Here is a 23,604-nt window from a genome sequence, read left to right as displayed (position 1 = left end):
GAGTTATGTTCAGAGGAGTCATCAAATCGCAAACATTGTGTTCTTGACTCGGAATTGGGTGGAACAAGTAAATTTAACACTTCAGAGGGAAGTGAGCTCGATTTTTTTTCTTGGAACTTCTCTAAAACTATTTATTATTGGATCTGATGTAATTAATAGCATGGTTAACATATCTCTGTTTGTTGATGTTCGGTTGATTTTTCTGGTGTGCCTAAATCTTCTACAGTCTTTATTTCGCGCCTCTTCTGACAGCTGCCCAATAGGTACAATGCACGAACTAATCACATCAAATGAATGGTATAATAGTTTATGAACAGTTGGTGGCATGGTATACCAATCATATAGGTTAAGATATAACTCCTTAGTGTCATTTTTATTTATTTTATTTTTGTTTATTGCAGAACTTCAGCTTTTCTTTTGTAATGTTAATAAGAGCCGATGAGTACCACGCTGGGAAGTTGGTTGGTTTCAGAACTTTCTTTGGAACAAAGTCATCTATCAAGGCGTCGATGAGTAGGTAAAAGCTGTTAACCGCCGTGTTAACGTCCTGTGCGTTTAAAACAGAAGACCAGTCAGTTTTTGACAGAGCGTCATTGACTAGGTCATAGTTGACTTTATTGAATAACTTGATCGTCTGGGGTGAGGAAGTGGTTGTGGGGGCGTAAATATTGAGTTCAATTATTAAGGATGTGTGATGTGCATCTTCCGGAACCAGAGGAGAGTCAGCAGGAGAGACGCAGACTGTGGTGTTACAGAGCACTAGGTCAAGTGTTCTACCGTACCTGTTTGGAATGTGGTTGTATTGTTTTAAATCCGAATAAGATAGACAGTTAAGGAGGGTGGTGGAGCAGATGTCAGTACCACGGGGATGATATGCGGTGTTCCAGCTGATGTTAGGCATGTTGTAATCGCCAATTAATAGAAAGATATCGTTTGGATAGTTTGTGGTTAAGTCGGAAATTCTGGACGTATGACTGTTGAGAAAGGATAAACGCTGAGTATTTGATAGCTTTGGACCGACTCCGGGTAAGTACGAACAACAGATGTGAATATTGGATTTACGGCGTTTTGGGTCTTTTAATGCTAGTGAAATCCAAATTTCTTCAGCTTCCGAGCTCCACGACTCGCGTGAGTGAACAGTAAATTCTTTTTTTATAGCAATTGCGACACCACCTCCTTTGATTTTACCCGTTAGGGGCGTGTCTCTATATTTTCTGTAAATATTATACCTGGGGTCGAAGAGCTCGTTGTCAGATATGCTGTCTACTAACCATGTTTCAGTAATTAAAATTATATCGAATTCATTTGACAAAACATTATGATAAAACTCTTTCGTTTTACTACAAAGGCCACGCGCGTTTTGATAAAAAATTATTAATTTTTCTGACATAAGAGGGCGAAGTAAATTACCGATTTATTGTTGTCTGCCACAAGTCCACTGGGATATGCATTAGGCGAGTGTAACGCTTGATAATATATTGAATGTGCAAGTGTGTAGGTATGATTGTTAAACATTTTAGCGGCTGTTATGGATAGAATGAGTGTGTTGTTGTGATGTGTTGTGAGCGTGGGAGTAAAGGATGGATAGTTATGATTTAATGAGTTATAAAAGAAGTAAGTAGACAAGGTAGAGGGTTTTGTAGTTATAACAAGTTTGATAATTGAGCCAGGCCAGATATTAGGATTGCGGGAGAGGCATCGTTCTTCCTTATGTATATTTTGGAGTTTCGCACCCATAAAAAATTGAAATTGTTAGCGTTTTTAAACTCTTTCGCGGAACGTAATAGATATTTATTTTTTCTTGTAAGTTGGTCGTTAATAAATATTTTCCCTCCGGCTAAACCTATGCTACTGCAATCGAGTCCTTTCTTCTTCTTGATGGCGGCAATCAGTTCGTCCTTCAGTTTCTTGCTAACAAGTTTGGCCACAATGTTTCGGGGGCGGGTATCGCGAGGAGTAGCAAGTCCGGAACCATCGGGTAGAGGATGTAGGCGTATTTTTACCCTGCTGGCGTAAACAATGTCTTCTCTGTTTATCTTTTGTCCCACTTTGGTTGCAATTTTAATAATCGTGTCGGCAATGTCTTCGTTGGTATTTTCAGAGATGCCGAAGATTTCGATGTTGTTTTCGAGCAGCTGTTGGTCGTGGTTATTATTCCTTTTGTCTAGGTGGTTAACTATTCTCGTAAGCTCCGCAATCTCGCCTTCGAGCCTAACTGATTTTGTTTTTTCTTCTTTAAGGTCCAGGTCCATTGTTTTTAGTTTTCCTTCATAATCATCGATTTTTTTTGACATGTAGTCTATTGTTTTTATGAGGTCCCTTATTTCGGATTTAAAAGACATTTGAAAACTATCACATTTTAAGTCGATGTGCTTCAGTATTTCGGAGTCCTCGGACTGCAGCTTCTTAGGAGGCATTGCAAGTTATTTAAATATTTTGGAATTTGTTTACCTCAGTCACGGCCAATAGGAGTGAGCAACAACAGCAGTAAGCCAATAACGAGGCAGCAGAAGAAATGGCGGCGATTACACCCAATCACAGCTGTCAAAACAAGAGTGACAGTTAGTTTTACACGGATCACTGATATTAGGTTATAAATGCTGAGTTTAGATTTGAATTAAAAGCAATTTTTTCTGCACAGAGTCCGTGGATAACAGTCACACTTATGGATTGCACTTAGCACTATTCGTTTTACTGGAACTAGATTCCGATGGTGTAGAAATGAACAATATTAACGGTTAATACAACAGGTGTAACTTGAGCCGGTAAATGTATCTATGGACTCATGCACATACTGTTCAAAATGTTCGATGTTAATGCTATACCCAGAAGCTATTGTACTCAAAATTGTGCAAAACTCACTTGCAAATTAGGGTTAGAGTAGAACCCGAACGAAATCTTTCTTTTATAACTTGCGATTGAACACTAATCAAACGTTCCACAGTGTGATTTAAGATCGCCTGTAATTGAATTTCTGCACGAGTTTCGCTAATTGTGATGAATTCCTCGCTCGGACCACATGCTTCTTTTGCTTTCCTCAAGCTATAAAATGACGGATATAGGTAATGACCGGCTTTAATGGCGTTTTTACGCATGACTTTGTATGAATGCGAAGTTAGTTTGCAATCTACATAAACACTTAGCGCTTATTCGATGGTTAATGTGCGCTGTTCCTTTAATTGTCGACGATCCCTCCATACTTTTGCCACTTCATCAGAAAAAATTTCCGAGATTTCCTTCAAGAGATCGGCAACGGTACGTTTTCCAGTTGCACGAACTGACATCTGTGCGGCAAACGAAAGTTCGACAAAGGTCCTCGTATTCACTAAGTTACACACTTTCATTATTTTATTTCAATCACTGCACGCCTCAAAATCCTTGGCGGGCCTTCCAGTGGATGTAGATGGCTGATTTCTGTCCAATTGAGAATTTTAACGTAAATCTTCAATTACAAAAACGTTTTCACTGCCTTGAAGCCACTCACCAAATTTAACAACAAATCTTTTGAGAATCCGAGAGGCTGCGATCCACTTTTTGGTTATATTCAAAGATATTAACTGTACTTGGGTTTTCAATTTTTTTTCACAGCTTGCACTGAGATTTTGACGTTCAAATTTACTTAAAATATGATTATATTCCCTGAAACCTTTCTTTCTTAGGTAAACTTCTCCACGTCTCGAAAAATTCCTGCCTGGAAATCTGGTATGTGGTGCCTGTGAAATGACAAAATATGATTGGTGAGCATTAATGAGCAAAAATATCGAAACTGATTTCAATAGAAAATTAATTGTTCAATCCATAAAAATAAAATCACGGAACCTTATTCATACTTTATCCGAAATAAATTCTCGTAGTTAGAGAGAAATAAGAATTAAGAAGTTAGAAATTAAATATTTTTAAACCACAAAAAATACACAAGTTAAACATTATTTAAAAAATAAACTGTAATATTTTTTATTAAAATTTTACAATTATAATATACTGCATACCTTCCAAAGTAGCCTCCATTTTTTTAGAACCAAAATAAAATACTTTAAACACATTAACAACCTTACAGCTCCCGCGACAAGATGCGAATAAAAGCAACTGATAATTCATTAATTAATTTACCTAACTTTGGGGCTCTGGTATGAGTCAACCCGTGCATTAATTACCCCAATTACAAAAGCATTTGTCACACTAACTACCTGTTCATACCCCCATGACGTCATTTTTCAAGAATTCCAAAGTGAGTTTTTTTCCGTCTAGCTGTATTAAACGAAACACAGTGCGGCGTCGCGAGGAGGTAAGAGAAACGAGGGGCGTTCATAATTATATAGTCGTTTCACCCATACAATAATATTATTTGAATGTGTTTCTAATGCGTTCTGTTCATTTGACTATGTATAAAGTTATTTGTAGTCATTTTATTTATTCGCACTAATTTGTTGTGGTAACCCATTTCTCATGCGTTTCGTTATTCGATTTAAATCTAGAAATAGGATCATACCATATTTTTTGTTTGATTAGTGTGACATGTCAATGAAGCATAGCTAGTTCTGTACCAATAGGTGGCCAATACTATGTTGTATTTCAATGCTCTTGACATTTACATTACGTCAGACACACACACACACACACCCTCACACACACACACACACACACACACACACACACACACCCACACACACACACACACACACACACACACACACACACACACACACACACCCTCACACACACACACACACACACACACACACACACACACACACACACACACCCTCACACACACACACACACACACACACACACACACACACACACACACACACACACACACACCCCCTCTCATACTCGGACACACACAAAAGCGGAGATGTATACCATTGTTAGATAATTATATGTAACTTGTTATCAACCTTATATTCACAATAAAATACCCGCGTCATCGTGATAAGATAAATATCAATTTAAAACTTGACAGATAAATAAAACTGGTTTTCAGGGGCGTGCCGTGATTTTTAAAATAAATAATCAGAAACACAAATAATTTGGCAACATTTCGTGCGAAAATTACATAAGTTCATGAACTTGGAATTCATAAAATTTGCAATCAAAGTAGAAATCTCTAAAGAATTATTTTTATTACCTAGTTTTGTTTTAGTAATGGCATTTGAAGATACATTTATTTTGGAATATTTTTATGTTGTTAAAAACGTTTTTTTTATTTAAAATCAACAAAGTTTCTCTACGACGCTGTTTATTATAAATAGGCCGTTATCTTGATTATCAGTACACAAAATACGTGGTTAGGTACTTTTTCTGTAAGTAAGTAATTAGATAAGAACATTATGTTTTTAAATGTTTTGGTTTTATTTTATTTAAAATATATTAATGTTCTTTTGATGCTTCAAGAGCGCATTGCATTTCAAGGAATCTTTCTGAAAAGGATTGTATTTAATATATAGTATAACTGTATTTAAAATATATTATAATTATATAATAAATAATTCACATAATTGACTGTTTTCCAAATTTAGTCATTAATTTATTTTATTAAATCTAAACATGAAATAGAACAACATGCAGAAAATTAATTTGACATGATTTAAATAATTTAATTATACATGCTTTTAATTCCCAATGTCCGAATAATCACCTGACATTAGCGGAACGTCCCTGCTGTTGATAAACGTTATGTTTATATTTAAAAAGAGCGGATAGCTAATCAAAACCAGTTGAAGATAAACAGCAATGCGGGGCGCACGCTATTGAATATTTGCTAAAATGGCCAATAACCTAGATAATGGTTCCGCGGCTCCGTTAACCAGTGAAGATATAAAAAACCTTATCGAACAAATTGCTAGTGAAGTTCAAATCAAAGACTATGAAATTGTATTTAAGGAACAAGAATTCACAGGAGATAACTATTTGGGGGAAATTACACGCGTTCAAATAAAACCGGTAAACAATGGCCAAAAAGGACTTCATTTGGTTGTGAAAAAAGCGCCCACAGAAGGAACCTCCAGATCCACGATGCCAATACACGACGTTTATGTTACAGAAATGTTCGCCTACACCGATATCATCCCTGCTTTTTATAGGCTCGATGATCAGTTTAACATTCCAAGTGAAGATAGATTCCTAACCGCTCATTTCTACAAGGGACTCAACGAAGAATTTAAAGAAATCATCATTTTGAAGGATGTTTTCGATGACGGTTTTGTCATGAGCAACAAAAGAACTCCTTTAGATTACGACCACGTTGCTTTAGTCCTTAAAAACTTGGCCAGGATACACGCAGGCTCTTTTGTCATGAGAGAAAAATACCCAGAACAATTTTCCAAATTAACTGACCATATTCCGAAAGTGGCTAACTTTGGAGAGCAAATGATGTCGATGCTAGAGAACATTGCTCGCACGTACATCCACAGGATAGAGTGTCCCAAAAACAAAGCTAAGTTAATATCTTTCCTTGGAAAAACGAAAGAAAGATTTTATGAAAAACTGGACTCCAACTTATCAGAACCGTATAATATTATTTGTCACGGGGATACGTGGAATAACAATATGCTATTTAAATACAACAAGGTAAATAATTTTCTTATTTTCAAATTAGTATTTATTACATTACATTTGTAACATGTTATCATATTTTCCTACTTGCTACGCTAGCTTCACCGCGTTGTAGCAAGTAGTCTTCGACTTTTTTTAGTAAAATCACAAAAGGTATTAAAACAGATTCTCTATCATAGTCAATAAAATTATCATCATTTATTATCTGGCCATTTAGGCCGTTGGAGAACCGCTTATTAAGTAACGCCATTACACGCAATATTGCGAATTCGACTCATTGTACTCATGCATACATACTCATACATACACCGGTCGGTGGCCGAGTTGACATCGCGCTTGGCGTAGTGTGTTCAATTCCTCGGCTGGCTAAGTCCTCCATCACAACACAAGCAACTTTTTCAGCTTACTGTGGTGGTAGTAGGAGATTTTCAAATATTGTTACGTAACCCGGGAATGTTTGTCTTTCTTTAAAAAAAAAAATACATACGAGTGATTGTGAAGTGTTTAGATGGTGTTTAACCTTTACTCGATAACTACATAAGCATAAGATCATTCTCTCGTCAGTTTCTTTTTGCTGCTTACCAGAGCCAGCCGACACAAGTAGCAAACTGGCGCCAAGATATGGGACTACGATATTTTGGTATTTAGTATATAATATCATTTAATGTTGACTTTTTAAAAATTAAAAATTAATTGTATTATAAATTTTGACATTAATAATTTTTATATTGATAATTTTTTTACTGGAATATAATTTAAGAATTCTAGAATAAAGAATTTTTGAATTCTTTATTAAGAATTTTAAAAATCTCCATACCAAATACCCTACCCACAGGTATCGTTCAGAGCAATGATAACGTCACGCACCCCTCCGCCTCTTACCGCTCGAATTGCGGTCGTGTTGGCGGGTAAAAAAATTAACTTTAATTAATTTAACTGTGAAAACGAACTTAAAAAGTAAAACAAAAAATGCTCGAATTTAAGTTTTAATATCGATATTGATTGAAATAATTGTCTCAAATCCCTTATTGTCTTGGCCATCAATAATCTTGCAGGACAAGGTGTTGGCCGTGAATTGTTTCGTGTTCCGTCAAAATTGCAGTAGGTACAAATAAAACAAATTCACAACACAAAAAAAACTCCCGCAATAAATCCGCCAAACTTGTAAAAACTTGAACAAAAATCTCGAAATTATTTATTAATATTAATAGCGCTCGATATTGTGAAAATTTTGGTAGCGAGTAGGTGTCAAACAAAGATTTTGGATTGAATCATCGATACAGTAATGTATTTTTACAGACAAAATTATTTATTCATATTCATATTGAAATTTTAAAGCATAAATTGCAAAAAGTGTATTTTCATAAAATAATTAAATATACGCCATCTATGAACGCGTTAGTTATAACGATCGTTGCGTTTATTTTGATCGTTATGTTTATTGATGCACCAAAAGACAACCTTACGATAACGGATTACTTTACACAATAAAGAAGTTACAATATTTTACATTGCGTGTTTACTAAATCATTGTAACGATTTATTGCAGGATAACAAAGTGGAGCAAGTGGTGTTCATAGACTGGCAAATAGTGAGATTTGCTTCTCCCTTGGCTGACGTATGCTACATGTTCTGCATGTCAACAGATCAACAGCTGCTAGACTCTCACCTGAACCAACTTCTGGATCTCTACTATGAGGCCCTCGGACTGAGAATGAAGAACATGGGTTGTGACGTTGAAAAATCCCTACCTAGAGAAGTTTTCATGGAACATTTCAGAAGTTACATGCCTTTTGGTCTGGCGATGGCAACTGGAGGTCTACCAATAGCCCTGAGCGATCCAGGAGATGCCAAGCCAATAGGAGACTATGAAATTAAAGATGGAATAGTCGAAGTTAGCGATACACCTCTTAATGAGGTCACTTTCCAAAGAATCTCTGGATTGGTAGATTTCTTCGTGAAACACGATTTGATGTAAGACTTACTTTACCTGCAGCAGTAGGACAATGTATTTATTTAACCTGTTCATCCCCGCATAATGTTTCCACAAATAGAGAATATTATGTGATAACACCTTAGATAGTTATTTGATTTTTTTTGTATAATTTTATTTTGCTCTGTAGTTTATTTATTATTAATAATTGTGTTTAATTCGAAAAACTCAATTTAATTTTCACTAAACAATAATGGTTATAAAATTTAATAATGTTATTATTAAGTTCTGCAAGTATTTTAGTCTTAATTATATGATCATATAATAGGTCGTCTCAACGTGGCCTAGCCACAGTTTGAAAATGACCTTGATTGCCGAAACAGCTGTCACAATAATAAAAACTAAAATACTTGCAGATCTTAATAATAATATTATTAAATAAAATTTCTATAAAAATAATATATTTATTTATTTAGTTTATTTTATATGAATAGTACAAATTATACTGTATTTATTATACATAATTAAAGTGCCTCAGTAACAATCTTTTGTATTTTTAAGTGATAAATTGAAGATGCCCACTAACTCGATATAATTATTTAACTCCATAAGTATTCTGAGTAATGAAGAATACATATGGTAGTTAGTCCTTAGTTAATTTCTGCACTGAAATAAATCCCGTCTTTTAGTGTTAAGTAGTGGAATCCGAACACAACATTTATAAAAAACATCAAAAGTACATAAACAATACACAAGACAACATAATAAACTATACACACATTCAGCAAATACTGAAAGTGGTAAAAGAAACATAGGCCACGAGGGTGTACACTGTACACATATACAATCTCCTTCCCACTAGCTTGACATCAGTAAATAGAATGAATATATTTAAGAAAAAACTGTTTGCTCCTAAGATCAGCGAGCTAAATTAAAATGTACTTATGTAAGTTAATAAAAAGGTAGTAAACCGTAATATTTAAATTTTTGTTTTTAATGTGTACTTTTAAGTTAAGAAAGTGAAATCTGTATATTTATTTTAACTTTAAATAAAGCCAATGAATGCAAACAGTTTTGGACTATTAAATGCATCATTTTGAATTTTATGTAGAAATACTAAGGACGGGTTGTTTCGGAGAATTTGAACAATTCATCAAATTTCAACGTTCATTTTCGGGTTCTGTGAAAGTCCTATTCAAGTTCTGTTATTAAATCATTGTAGGCTAGTTGCTTGACAAAACTGAAATAAAAACAGAACTTGAAAAAATCTTTCACAGAGCTTGAAATTGAACGTTGAAATTTGATGAATTGTTCAAATTCTCCGAAACCACCCGACACCCACCCACACCCACACCACACCCACTTAAAAATTTAAAAATTGTACACCCACTTAAAAATTTAGGCGTATTAGATCTATCAAAAAATTTATATATAAAGATGCAAAAGTCGGTCATTTTGAATACATGTAGGATAACAAAAGATTTTTTAAATATTTATGTTGAGGGATCAGTAGGATTTATAGGCCCTGTTAGAAGTTCTACCGAGCCGAACCCTCTGATATGAAAATATCTGGAGACGGTGAATTTTTTTTCCCATTTGATATCTGGTGATTTGACGTGTTGTTGTTCTTGTATTGTTTTGTATTTATTTTACTTATATAATGCACTTACATAGTGTTGATTGACTAGCTGATCATTTGTGGAAAAGTGAGTGGAAGGGTTAAGTTTTTCCTTTGGGGAAGACTTAACCCGGACAACTAAATCGGAAGTTTAAAAAAAAAAAAAAAAAAAAAAAAATAATATATGATAATTATTAAAATATATATTATAATTTTAATTATATTAAAATATTATTATTATTAAATTATATGATATTATACCATATTTTTAAAAATTAAATATTAATAATATGATAATATTTTGGAATCAAAGAAAAGACTGCGATTGACTTGTACGAGGAAAGATACAAGGTAAAAGTGTCGCCATGTGGTATTTTTGTGAAAAAGGAATGGCCATACTTGGGGGCAAGTCCAGATGGATTGGTTGGAGAAAATGGTATAGCGGAAGTAAAATGCCTGCCCTCAATCGGAAACAAAACTATTTTTGACGCAGCTCTGGAAGATAATATCTTCGTTGCCGTGCAGAATGGAATACTTGTGTTGAAGAAGTCACATAATTATTCATTTCAAGTTCAAGGACAATTATTCATTACAAGAAAGGACTTCTGTGACATTATAATTTATTCTGAAAGTGGAGTAGAAGTAATAAGAATATATCCTGACAATGAATTTGAGCTAAAAGTGTTACCACGCCTGACAAAGTTTTTCAACGAATCACTTTTGCCAGAGTTAGCGGATAGCCGAATTCAACGCGGTATGAAAATTAGAGAACCTGACCATGTTGTCAATGCTCTACAAGCCATATATGATAATATTTTGTAATCCTACATGTATTTAAAATGACTGACTTTTGCATTTTTATATACAAATTTTTTGATAGATCTAATACGCCTAAATTTTTTATAAGAGAGCTAGGTATAATGCCAGTAGCCGAAATTACAAATGGTAATATTTTTATAGTGAGAATGCCAAATTCTTTTGAACTCATTTCCCAAATCTGTGTATTTTATTATTTTTTCAAAAACAGATCTTTCGTTGAAACGTTGCTTGAAATGGCTTTAGCCGTGTTTGGTGACCAAATCTGCAAATAGCCAGGTAGATTCACTTATTCAATAAATAATACCCGTTCTGCGGTCTAAATTTAAATAATGATGTTAAAATTGTACTACCTACATGTAAAACCCCTCAGGGCTAAATAAGTAGATTTTTTTTTTCTAAATATTTATTACGATAACCATGGTTTACCGAGATTAACCAAGGTCAACCATGGGGCAGGACCACAATGATATTTTTTCCGTGGCCCAGGAGACACGCTTGTACACCCACTTCCAGTTATATTATTTTTTTCTTCTACTTTTTACGTCTAGCAGTACATTTTTGAATTGAATACCACACAAGAGTCTCAATCGCTCCCGTCTGGAGTCAGTGAGACTATGGCCTATCCCCAATTGGAGAATGTTGCGAGACTGAAGGTAGGTGAGGGGAATGAGACGAGGAAGAGGAAGGTGGGGAAGTACCAGGATATTCAGTTCTGGTCACCAAACACTAAATAAATAATATATGATAATTATGAACTATAATTATGATAAGGTCACCAAACACGGCCAAAGCCATTCCAAGCTAGCTTAATATTCTGAATGGTGGTTTTACACCAGGGCGATACTGAGAGTATCTTGCACTATGGCCACAAATATTCTATATATTATATTTAATTAAATTGTGAAATAACACCAAATAATCAAATAAAATTTATTTGCACATTCCGGAATTTGAACCCGCGTCCTTCGGATTGCTTTTCGAGAGCCTTACTCCTCGACCACGGAGACCGTCGAAGTAATAATGAAAAAATCTGGTCATGAAAAAAAAACATTCACAGACCTTTTACCGTTATTTGTCCTAACTTGGAGTTTTTTCTACAAAATTGGCTCGTCTATATTTTCAGGTTCTATAAGTACTCTAGGACGTACCTAATAGTATTACTAAGATGTTTTGCAAACACGCCATATTTGTATGCCAAAAAATTCTCGAGTGTTTAAAACAAATTTAAAAATTAAATAAACATACCAAGCTCTGCTTATTTAAACAAACATCTGACACCTTGATTAAGAATAGGTAGATAAAACAATTAAAAAAATAGATTTAATAAAAAAAACTCTTCCCTCGTGCCCTTCGGGGTCTTGTAAAACAAAAATCTATCATGAACTGTTTTGTCATCCGCGTAGTAATGAATTGGTGAACATGGTAAAAGATCGATGATTTGCAATAAAACAAAGTAGTAAAGGGATGTTATGCTGTAAAAATGTAATTGTATATTACAAAGAAATTAAAATCAACCAGCTATGATTAAAGGAAGGGGGGGGGGGTAAATTAACGGTACTCATGGTGAGGCACTCTTCACTCGATGATTTTCTAAGTAAATCGGTTTTTAATTTCATCGTCATTTCACTGTTGAAAATATTACTGCGTATCGACAGAAGACAAAGGGCGCGGCTTCAGTTGGATTTCTTACTTCCAAGGGCGTAGGGACGCGGGGGTTGTGCAGCGGGGTTGCAGGAATCGCCAGATGATTCTCTTGTAAGGGCGATGGTCTTTGGCGATTCAGTGACGGAAACACGGACAGGCTATATGGCCCACATATGTCTATAACGGCGGCGGTGAAGGCGAGAATGGTGGCGGCTTATCTATTGTCTATCTCAAGTAGGGAAAGCAATAAATCTCCAACATTATATGGCTGCTTAAAATGAGAAGTGTTGAAGTCCCACCCGCTCCGCTATAGGTGTCACCAAAGATAAAATGTAAAATGTTGTATGAAAAAGTGACAGTATTAATTTATAAACACATTGAAACGAAAGGAAAGAAGCAACCGCAAGCAGCGTTATGCGTTGTTTGCGGTTGCTTCATTCCTTTCTCAAAGACAAATAAATAGCACTATCTTTTTTATGTCAATACAAACATGGGATGCTAGGAAGAGGAATGTAGGTATATTTTTTACAATGCGTAATAATACAAAAAATAGTGCAATCTGGTAACTGAAATTCATAACTTTTATAACGATGATAACGAAGATTTACATTACCGCCATCTTACTGTTTTCAGGCAAACGTTTTTAAAATAAATTCTAGTTAGAAAAAATATTGTTTTGGAAATGAACAACAGAGTTCTTGTGTGTCGAAAATAGTTGATTTTGACAGGTCTACACTCGGCCTTAAGAGTGATTGTATACCTAACAAAATCAACTATTTTCGACACACACGAACTCTGTTGTTCATTTCCAAAACAATATTTTTTCTAACTAGAATTTATTTTAAAAACGTTTGCCTGAAAACAGTAAGATGGCGGTAATGTAAATCTTCGTTATAAAAGTTATGAATTTCAGTTACCAGATGGCACTATTTTTTTGTATTATTTATTTAATTAGAATATAAACGAATATATACAAGGTAACATTTAATTTAATTGTATGTATTTTAATATTTTTACAGAAAGCCTGACATTTTTTTTTTTTATGCTTCCGATTTTGTTGTCCGGGTTAAATCTTCCCCATAGGAAAAACTAAACCCTTCCACTCACTTTTCCACAAATGATCATCTAGTCCAGGGGTCTCCAAACTTTTCAGCCGGCGGGCCACATTGACTACTTCAGTGAGTTCAGAGGGCCAAAACCGTTTTAATTTCTAGACACTCATATTTTCTGTCCTAGGGATGGGGGGGGGGGTAGACAATAGATTTTTCAGGGATGAAAAAATAGCTTTAGATAACGTAGCTTTGAAGATAATTTTTGATACTCGTTTCTCAGACCTTGATATCTTTGCGAATCAAATAAAGATTTTTCAAAAAAATCCTCTCGATATATTCGCGCGATACTTGTGGACGCAATGTATTGGTGCCAAGTACCTCGCCAACGAGCATATTTATTTATTCGCACGAAAAAATTCGCGGAGTTTTCGCCCCTTCTGAGCAAGGTCTTAGCCATTAGCTGTCACGGGTCCTTGATGACACTGGTCATAAGATGTCGCGGGCCGGATGGAAGACACTGGCGGGCCGGATACGGCCCGCGGGCCGTAGTTTGGAGACCCCTGATCTAGTCAATCAACACTATGCAAGTGCATTATATAAGCAAAATAAATACAAAACAATACAAGAACAACACTTCAACTCACAAAAGATCAAATGGGAAAATAATTCACCGACTCCAGATATTTTCATATCAGAGGGTTCGGCTCGGTAGAACTTCTAACAGGGCCTATAAATCCTACTGATCCCTCAACATAAATATTTAAAAAATCTTTTGTTATCCTACATGTATTCAAAATGACCGACTTTTGCATCTTTATATATAATTTTTTTGAAAGATCTAATAAGCCTAAATTTTTAATTAGAGAGCTAGGTATAATGCCAGTAGCCGAAATAACGAATGGTAATATTTTTATAGTCTGAGAATGCCAAATTCTTTTTATTTCATTTCCTAAATCTGTGTATTTTCTTATTTTTTCGCTAACAGATTTTTGAATATTACAGGAATTTGGTATAGCGACATCAATGATATAAGTTAATTTTTTTAATTTTTTCATGTAAAACTATATCGGGTCTATTATGACTAATCGCTTATATTATTATTATTTCTTCATATATCTTTAGTCCTGATTTTCCATATTATGACATGTATGATGATGTATGTGCCAATTTCTTAATTATGTATATCTCTATTAAAAACATTTTGGCATTTGGTTTTACATAGTTTTATGCACAATAATTAACACATTAAATTCAATAGATAACAATGAATTAAATGAAATAATATAAATAAATAATTTTTTAAGTACTTAAAATTTTAAATACCAAAATACTTTTAACAAAATAAAATTTTATTGATTCTGTGGTCCAGAATAAATATCTAGGTTCAGATATAAATGCTAATACTTCTTTATTTGCGTACACCGGGTTCGAACCCGCGACCTTCGGAATGGGAGTCCAAAGCCTCACCCCGGACTACGCCGGCCGTCAGATGCACGCATTGTAAAAAATATGCCTACATCTGGTCAAAAAACAGAGTACCTGTGTTCGTTCTACCTCGGTCAACAAAAACCGTTATAAATAACATTATTGTTTTCTAAGGCCCACAGAAACGCCATCGGGCCCAAAATTCGCTTGTATTCAACAGTCCTTTGTGAAGCAAAACGCCAGATTTGGCAACATTCAGTTCATTTACAACAATGCCACTCAGCACTCAGAACTAAAAAGCGCCTTGCGCGGGTGGACATTTTTGTAAGTTGTTTTACAGTGGACGGTAAATTGATATCCCGACCTAAAAATGTCCGACCGCCCTCTGCAATGGAGCGAACTGGCGCGTTATGAAATGATACATTTTTACTAAGGATATCGGTGTAAAAAAATTGTCGCACGCCTGCGCCCAGTAGGTACGTTTGTATACAAGATGCAACAAGATATTCATTCAAACTTCTCACTTTCAATAGACAGTTTGTTGTCAGGTCTGGTATGTTTCTGGATGTCAAAAAAATAAAACATATTTTTTATATACCGCACAAGAGTCTCAACCGCTCCCGTCTGGAACAGCGAGACTGTGGCATCCCCAATCTGAGTACTAGGGTGAAGGTATTGGGGAGGGGAAGAAGATGGGAAGACAAATGTAGAAAAGTACCTGGCTATTTATATCCGGTCACTAAACACGGCAAAAGCTTAGAAATAACGTTTCCATTCGGAATGGTGGTCTCACACCAGGGCGATACTGAGAGTAAATTTCACTCTGGATCGTGCTGCAAACACACTTTATATTATGTTTAATGTATTAATTGTGAAATAACACAAACAAATAAAAATTTATTTGCGCACGCCGGGTTTGACCGTCAGATGACCTTTATGAGCGTTGACTCACACTTGCACCATAATCACGTGGCACTAGCAATTACGCTTGCTCGCTTAGACTTTCAAAATACTCTAGCCACAAAATATGGCAGTCAGGTTATTTGTGTTTGGTCTTTTCATTCATGTTTTTTTAGAATAATTTACAAAAACAATAATAAATATCGAGATATGGCCCGACTCAACAGGATGACGACCTCCGTGACGTCGCGGGTTACAATCTTGGCGTGCACGAGTACCAACCTACATTTTATTTTAATAATTTGTGTTATTTCACAATGTACATAAGTATTATATTTGCGGCATTTTCCAGAGCGTTAGATACTGTCAGTATCGCCCCGATGAAAGACCACAAATCATTATTTAAATTTAGACCGCAGAACGGGTATTATTTATTGAATAAGTGAATCTACCTGGCTATTCAGATTTGGTCACCAAACACGGCTAAAGCCATTCCAAGCAACGTTTCAATTCTGAATGGTGGTCTTACACCAGGCGATACTGAGAGTATCTTTCACTATGGAACGTACCGCGCATATACCATACGTATATTAATTCATTAATTGTGAATAACACAAATTAACCAAATAAAATTTACTTGCCCACCCCGATATTCGATCCCGCAAACTTCGAGGCGAGAGTTTTACAGTATAGTGTACAGAATAGCATAACCTAAGCCAGTGGCCGTTTGGCTTGAATAACTGAAACCGATTTATACATTGAATATTGGCGGACATGGGAAGAGTCGATAGCGAACCATGATAGCGCCATCTGTTGGGATATTTAAAAGAAGCTTTTAGTTCGATGTTCTACCGTATTTAAAATTTCAAATAGGCGCCAGCAGACGGCCTATTTTAAAATTAAATTAAAAATCTTAGTGTTCTTTCTTAAATTGTAGTATAAAAAATATTAAATTAACTTCAAAAAATGGAAAAATATAATACCAATAATTTTTCGTTTAGTTTTGTTAAATAAACGTATCCAAAGTTTTATAATCTGCATTTTAAAAACAAGTACAATTAGTGTTTATGAAAAAATTAAACTACGAACCTATTTTATTTATTTTTTAGTTTTTTTTTCGTACATTTAAAGAAAACCCCTTCAGGTATTTTTTGACGATATTCAGCCTTTAATAGTATTTTTTAAAACGCACGTATTACGGTCTGAAAAAGGTCATATTTTCGATTTGATTTTAATAATTACTAAGCCTATGTTAATTTAAAAAATATATTTAAAAAAATTTACTTGTTGAAAACACTATCATAATCGATTTGCTTAATAATATAATCATTATTTTAAATTAATAAAAAACTACACTCGGCCTTAAGTAAGGTCTGTTTTCATTGCACCAAATTAACAATTTGTTGATATTATCTTGAAGAATATTAGAATGATAAATATTTTGAAGAATTCTCAGAAATGTTGAGGTCATCGGCCAAAAGTAAAAACCCGTCCTTAGATAATAAACAACGTGATCGTCATCTCCTTGTATGCGTTCACAGTTCGTAACAAATGCATAAAAAAACAATATTTTTTTAAAAGAGCTAAAAGTGTTTGGAAATGTGCAACACAGATGTCACTGGGTACTGTATTGGTGATTTTTAGACCCAGTGACATCTGTGTTGCACATTTCCAAACACTTTTAGCTCTTTTAAAAAAAATATTGTTTTTCTATGCATTTGTTACGAACTGTGAACGTATACAAGGAGATGACGATCACGTTGTATAAATTGTTGATGTGTTTAAAGCAAGTCTATTAAAACGAGCACACTAGAAACTTATGTGAACACAAGATGTCAAAAAGTATGCTCTGTAATTATTCTAAAAATAAAATTTATGTTATAGCTGAAAACAAAAATAGCCATTTCAGTTATAAATGATTTATTGTAAAATTAATTATAAAATAATCATAAAATGTGTTGAACAAATGAATTCAAAATATAATAATGTTGAAAAATATTCCTAGTTCTAGATTCAAAATGTTATTAAAATTGTAAAAATGTATTTCTGTCATATTAAAAAATTTAAAATTAGTAATTCTAAGACACATAAAAAAACTCGAGACAAACAATAACATTAATTAATACACTCAAAAATAATTATTGTAAATGCTTGCGTGAAAAAAAAAATATGGTTAAAAATTAAATCTAAATCATGTCAACGAAATTTGATCTAAGTCGGAAGACAATTTGTCAAATTCACCACTTATATCTAGTCATATTTTATCTCATAACCTTATTTTTTTCTGGAGCGTCAATATAATGAAAAAATGTAACATAAAAATAGAGAAGAAGAAAATAATGGTTGAAAAAATATTTGTTTGAATGTTTGTTATGGAAAATTATCTGAAATTAAATGAGGTTACGTTTCACGAAATAATTCAATATGCCATTCATCCTGGCCTTGGTTTCTGGACTCACGTGTATCATTTTCTCAGCTGAATCAAAATCAGCGTCTAACTTCCTGGCCTCTCCGGGTTCCTTCAACACAAATGGCAAAGCCATGAGCTCCATGACGAGCCCAAATAGCTTGGTCTTTTCAAAGTGTGCCATGAACACTTCTTCGGGGTAGCACTGTTTCACATCGCACTCCATGCTGGCCAGGGTGAGCTTGAGGGTTCTGTAGTAGACATTCAGGAGGAATTGCAGGTTCTTCTCGATGCTTTCTCCGTCCATCAACATGAAGAACATGTGGGCCAGGTCTGTGCAGGGACTGGCGTACCTGGAGATCTGCCAGTCAACCATGATCACTTCGATCACCCTTCTGCCCTGAAAATCAATAATATTATATTTTATTTCACTGGAAAGAATGAAATACGTGTTTTATATTACACTATCCATATTCAATACAACAAAGACACTAGAAGAGATATTGGTGAATCGATTAGTTCTTCTCCCATTTTGACACAGTTACTTGTTTCATTTTAATCTTATCCGGCACTCCATCTAGTTATAAAATACGCTTCGTTGTCAGTTTGTTTATGACTCCATTATTAATTTATTGATACAGGTTAGATATTAATAAAATAAATATTTCAGTAAACCCATGCAAACTCTCTGCATATAACGAACACAATTAGTAAATACATAAAGAGGGTTGTTTAGATCTCCATCAAAGGTATTTCTTATTGTGTTGGATTAAATATTTATACCAAGTCAGTGGGCATCTTCAATTTATGACTAAACAAATACAAAATATTGTTACTGAGGTAGTTCAGTTATGTATACAACTGTATAATTTTTACTATTCAGATGTTAAAGTTCCTAAAAATGGCGTTAATGAATAAATAAATGTTTCCCAAAATTAGAATAAATGTTGTGTTTACCGAATAGTGAAAGAGCATATTGTTGCCCCAACAGTCTCCATGGCAGATGACATTGTAAGGAACAGTTTGAGATGCATCTAAAGCTCTATCCATTATATCTCCTGATTTTGCAGCAAAATCCTCCAATTTCTTTCTGGTTACGGGGTCGTCGACAATGCACAACGTTTTTAGAATAGTTGCCGGGACGGACTCTCGCACTTTCACCCCATAGTTCATGGAGTTGCAAATGTTTTCGATGAATTTAGAAAATACTGTTGGTTCCTTTTCCTTCAACGCAAATGAACCGGCGTGCACTTTGGCTAAGTATTGCACGATTTTAGAGGTGTGCTCCATGTTAAATGGCTTCCTCTTGTCCCACATCATAAAACCTTCGCAGGAGAGGTCCTGCATAATGATCTTCTCTTTAAATTCGTCGGTTATCGCTTTGTAACATTTTGCGGTCCTGAATCGTTGGTTCGCTGGAATCTTATAGTCTTCCTGGAGTCTGTGAAAGGTCGGCAGGACCTTGTTGTACATATAAGCTTCAGTCCGGTAGAATTGCGCAATGGGGTTGATCTCTCTCGCAATCGGGCAGACGGGTGCGTGCTTCATGAAAAGACCGATGGATTTCAGTGCACTGGCTTTTGCAGGTTTAATTTTAACCCTGGTTATGTCTCCCATAAAATTGTCTCCCGTAAATAAATCTTCCTTGGCACTTATTTCACAATTCTCCAATCCATACTCCCTTGCGATTTCTGCAATCATTTTGAGAAACTTTACACTAAAACTGTCCATGGTGGGATTTTTTTCGAAAGAGTGCTGAATGTTTTAACAAATCTTATATATGATATAGGTATTTCAATAATGGCGACTCTCTTATGAACAGAGACAACCAAAAAATATAGATCGTTATTTGAATTGGGCTTATTTTTATTTATAAATATGAACAATTTTATTCATTACAAAGGCTTAAAAAAATGGCATTTAATAAAAATCGATAAATATTTATAATGACAACTTACGTTTCCTCAGTGCTTTTTTCATTGCTATAAGCCTGGAAAGTCTGCCTTGAAAAGACATTTTGAGTTCCTTAAATAATTTCCTGTCAATCACTTCACTTATTTAATGGCTTTTCTATATTTTATGTCCAATTTAACAACACAAATAATGTATTACAGTCAAGAATTTAAATCGGACAGCAATAACCTAGTGAATAAATCACATAAAACGTTCCTACCATGAATAAAATTATCCAAACTTGCAGCAATGGTCTTAATCATATATTAACGCCGTAATATTTATGTAGGTACTTCTTATGATCAACAAAATGCAACAATCAAAATTTCAGAGGGTAGGTATCTATTACAAAGCGATAATTTTAAATTCTACAATCTCTTCCAGTATCCTACAGAGGTTTGTTTTTGTTTTGGGGAACATTCCATTGAAATGCATTTGAAACAGACACAACATCTTCAGGGGGCCTTGTGTAAAATTTTGCAAATTTTAGATACGAAAATTTAACACATTCTTTGCGGGAAACGAGAAAACTCGTCATACGCCTTTTTACAGTAAGACGCGGGAGAAGAGTTTACTCGTTTTGTTGTGCAAAGCGGTAAGGAGCGGGAATCTTGTAAACAAGGGCTTCTAAATGGGTGCGTGGTCATGTGTTTTGTCGGCGGTACCCGATCTATCTACCTGTCAATACAATGAGTTTGAAACACAACAAAAAAATTAAATCGTTGTCGCGTATGTTCCGCTCACAAACTACGCAGTGAAACGCGGTACATGTGCAAGTTTTGCAATGTGCCCCTGCATAAAGGAAAGTGTTTCGAACGCTATCACACATTGAATCACTATTAGGTTATAGTTTTCTTTTTATATGTATTGAAAATTTATAAATAATCTTGTAATTTTGTATGAATTAATTTCGATATGTTATTTCGATTGCGAAATACTGATTTTTTTATGATTCCAAAGAAGGTAGAAAGTTTTTGTTCATAAAAAAGGGTATTACACATACATTGCTAAGTAAATAAATAGAGACATCTTTTTCAAGTAAAACACTGAAAGTTTCATCGAAAAATATCAAATAGATCATAAGATATTAATATTTTGCGGAAAGTCTAATTTTGGCGCTAAAATTTAAAAAAACACCCGCGCTTCGCCCCCAATTTGGCGGTAAAATGCCCAACCATATAGTGTTAACAGCACAGACATAGGAATTAATAGACGAGAAGATAATGGCGAGGGGTAAAATCAACTGTTGAAGAACGAAGGGGGTTAAGCTGACTGTGATTCGTCAATAAATCAATCTGACAGTAAATAGGCATCTCGCATTATAATATCACCATTTAGTTCTTAAAAGTAAAATCTGCTTTTGAATGAATAGACATTTTTACATGGGAGCGCAAATTACTCGCCACGTTATGAACTAATTTGCGAAGTCCAAATTCGGCAAAGTAAATTTCTTCTGTTTGCAGAGTCGTAGTTAGTTTCAGAGTATTTAGTTAAGACACTTTTACAAATGTTTCATAATTTACTTACCCCAGTAAACAACGATGAGCACACTTGAGAATCGCTACATTGTGATGTGATAGTATATGTTTCTAAAACTGATCCATATAATACGGTGTGAATAAGCTTAAAATAAAGTAAAATAATGCTTACTTATGGAATGTAATACGACAATTGGGTTTATTCTCTTTTTCACATCTATTTTTACAAGTTTTCATATCACAAGTCAAAATTTTGCCGTGTTATTTCGTAAAATGAACCGATGATGCCTCGACCATAGTTCGCACAAGAATGATGACGTCACGTTTTCAAATTTCACTTGAGGCCATACGCGAGCCCAGCCGGCTCCAATGGAACCGGTATGGGGAGTGGGGATAATACGCTTTTAATCACTTGGGCAGGTCTACTAATATTCATATGAGGCAGTCTTTCTAACAGGGAAAGATTTTTTTCAGATCGGTTTCTAGGCTTCATGTCTCCAGGCCATAGGTGGCTAACATGCTCTAATCCCAATGTAAGGCGCACTTGCGTCAATATCAATACAGAGTAAACATATTATAATATTATCAGAGTGCTCAGTATAGTAATTTCTTGATTTATTCAAACATTCGATTTGGAAAATATATCAAATTAATCAGACATCCTTGGAGTTGGCAGTTGTGTAATAAAACATCAGTAAATTGATCCTCATTATATGTTCTAAGAAATATCACCAACACAATGCTGTTGGATCAACACGTCCATTAAGTCGCTAATTATTATCAATTAAATGACCATCAGTATTTTTAGTTAATCATAATTTATTATGCGTTCCGTCATGCATGCATAAAATACCTAATAGCTTATTCTGTAAGTGTGTTGAGGCGTGATAAACATTTTAACAAGAGGGCTGCATTTTAGCATTTTAAAATAGTTATCGTAGACGTCATTTATAAACATCTAAGACTGCTGTCATCTTAAATGTGTTGCATTTTTATTAAATATGGTATTAAATGTTGTTCATTTTTATTAAATATAGTATTAAATGTGTTGAATTTTTATTAAATATGGTATTAAATATGCTGTATTTTTTGTGTAAAAATAAAGGTAGCTAAATTTTTTCGAGGGTTTATTACATAGGTAACATGCTATAATACATTTAATAAATGTTAAATAACATACATGAAATGTTAAATACTACACATTAAATATTAAATACTATACATGAAATATTAATTTAGTAACTAAATAAAATATAGTTACTTGAAATAAACAGGACAATGAAATTTATAATCTGTTTACGTAAAAATTTCTATTATTGAAAATATTTGACAAATTTCACGAGAACTAAATAATAATAATATTTGGCTAATTTATATAGCGCCGTTTTCGTGAGAAATCACCTCAAGGGCGCTGTACAAATATATTTCTTAAATAGGTACCTAATGCTAGAACTACTGACTTATCTCGACTTATATCTAGTGATTTACGACTAAGGCCTATAGAAACAAATAGTTTTCTTCGGGCACACAGAAACACCCACAACACATTTCTGAGAGTTTATACATTTGGTTACAAATATTGTATAACAATAGATTTAAATTAATTAAGAATTAACAATTTTTAAAATTTTAATTTTTAGACGGAATCATTTGATAAGAATTGATAACAATTTGACCAGATCTGTGGACACACAATCCACGTAATGATATGTTTTTTACCATTCTGGCATTAAAAAATCCACTTTGAAAGATGCATCAGATTCACGACATTATTACACATTTTTGCTAGTCACTCGTATCATTTCAATAAACTTGTG

At 34.3% G+C, this 23,604-nt stretch overlaps 2 protein-coding genes across 2 annotated transcripts; one reads left to right on the top strand and one right to left on the bottom strand.

The window, feature by feature from the left end:
• Nucleotides 1-5,731: 5,731 nt before the first annotated feature.
• On the top strand, nt 5,732-9,467 carry LOC149425870 (uncharacterized). Its single transcript, XM_089641996.1, has 2 exons — nt 5,732-6,573; nt 8,108-9,467. Exons 1-2 carry the CDS (start codon nt 5,770-5,772, stop codon nt 8,534-8,536), a joined length of 1,233 nt encoding a protein of 410 aa, XP_089498122.1. The 5' UTR covers nt 5,732-5,769; the 3' UTR covers nt 8,537-9,467.
• An 8,360-nt stretch (nt 9,468-17,827) lies between these two features.
• On the bottom strand, nt 17,828-20,057 carry LOC149425869 (uncharacterized). Its single transcript, XM_089643759.1, has 3 exons — nt 19,314-20,057; nt 18,409-18,756; nt 17,828-17,833 (listed from the first exon to the last, which is right to left on the bottom strand). Exons 1-3 carry the CDS (start codon nt 20,055-20,057, stop codon nt 17,828-17,830), a joined length of 1,098 nt encoding a protein of 365 aa, XP_089499885.1.
• Nucleotides 20,058-23,604: the final 3,547 nt, after the last annotated feature.

This window comes from Hesperophylax consimilis, chromosome 2 (assembly GCF_061612785.1).
Source record: "Hesperophylax consimilis isolate HC1 chromosome 2, BYU_Hcon_1.0, whole genome shotgun sequence".
Classification (NCBI taxonomy): Eukaryota; Metazoa; Arthropoda; class Insecta; order Trichoptera; family Limnephilidae; genus Hesperophylax; species Hesperophylax consimilis.
Note: the sequence above shows the minus strand (reverse complement) of the source record. Positions and strands in the feature narration are given on the sequence as shown.

Excerpts from the sequence above, each read along its gene's own strand:
- LOC149425870 (XM_089641996.1), top strand. The coding sequence starts at position 5,770 with ATGGCCAATAACCTAGATAATGGTTCCGCGGCTCCGTTAACCAGTGAA. Across the intron at positions 6,574-8,107 it reads TGCTATTTAAATACAACAAG|GATAACAAAGTGGAGCAAGT; the intron begins GTAAATAATTTT and ends GATTTATTGCAG.
- LOC149425869 (XM_089643759.1), bottom strand. The coding sequence starts at position 20,057 with ATGATTGCAGAAATCGCAAGGGAGTATGGATTGGAGAATTGTGAAATA. Across the intron at positions 18,757-19,313 it reads ATATGCTCTTTCACTATTCG|GGCAGAAGGGTGATCGAAGT; the intron begins GTAAACACAACA and ends ATTGATTTTCAG.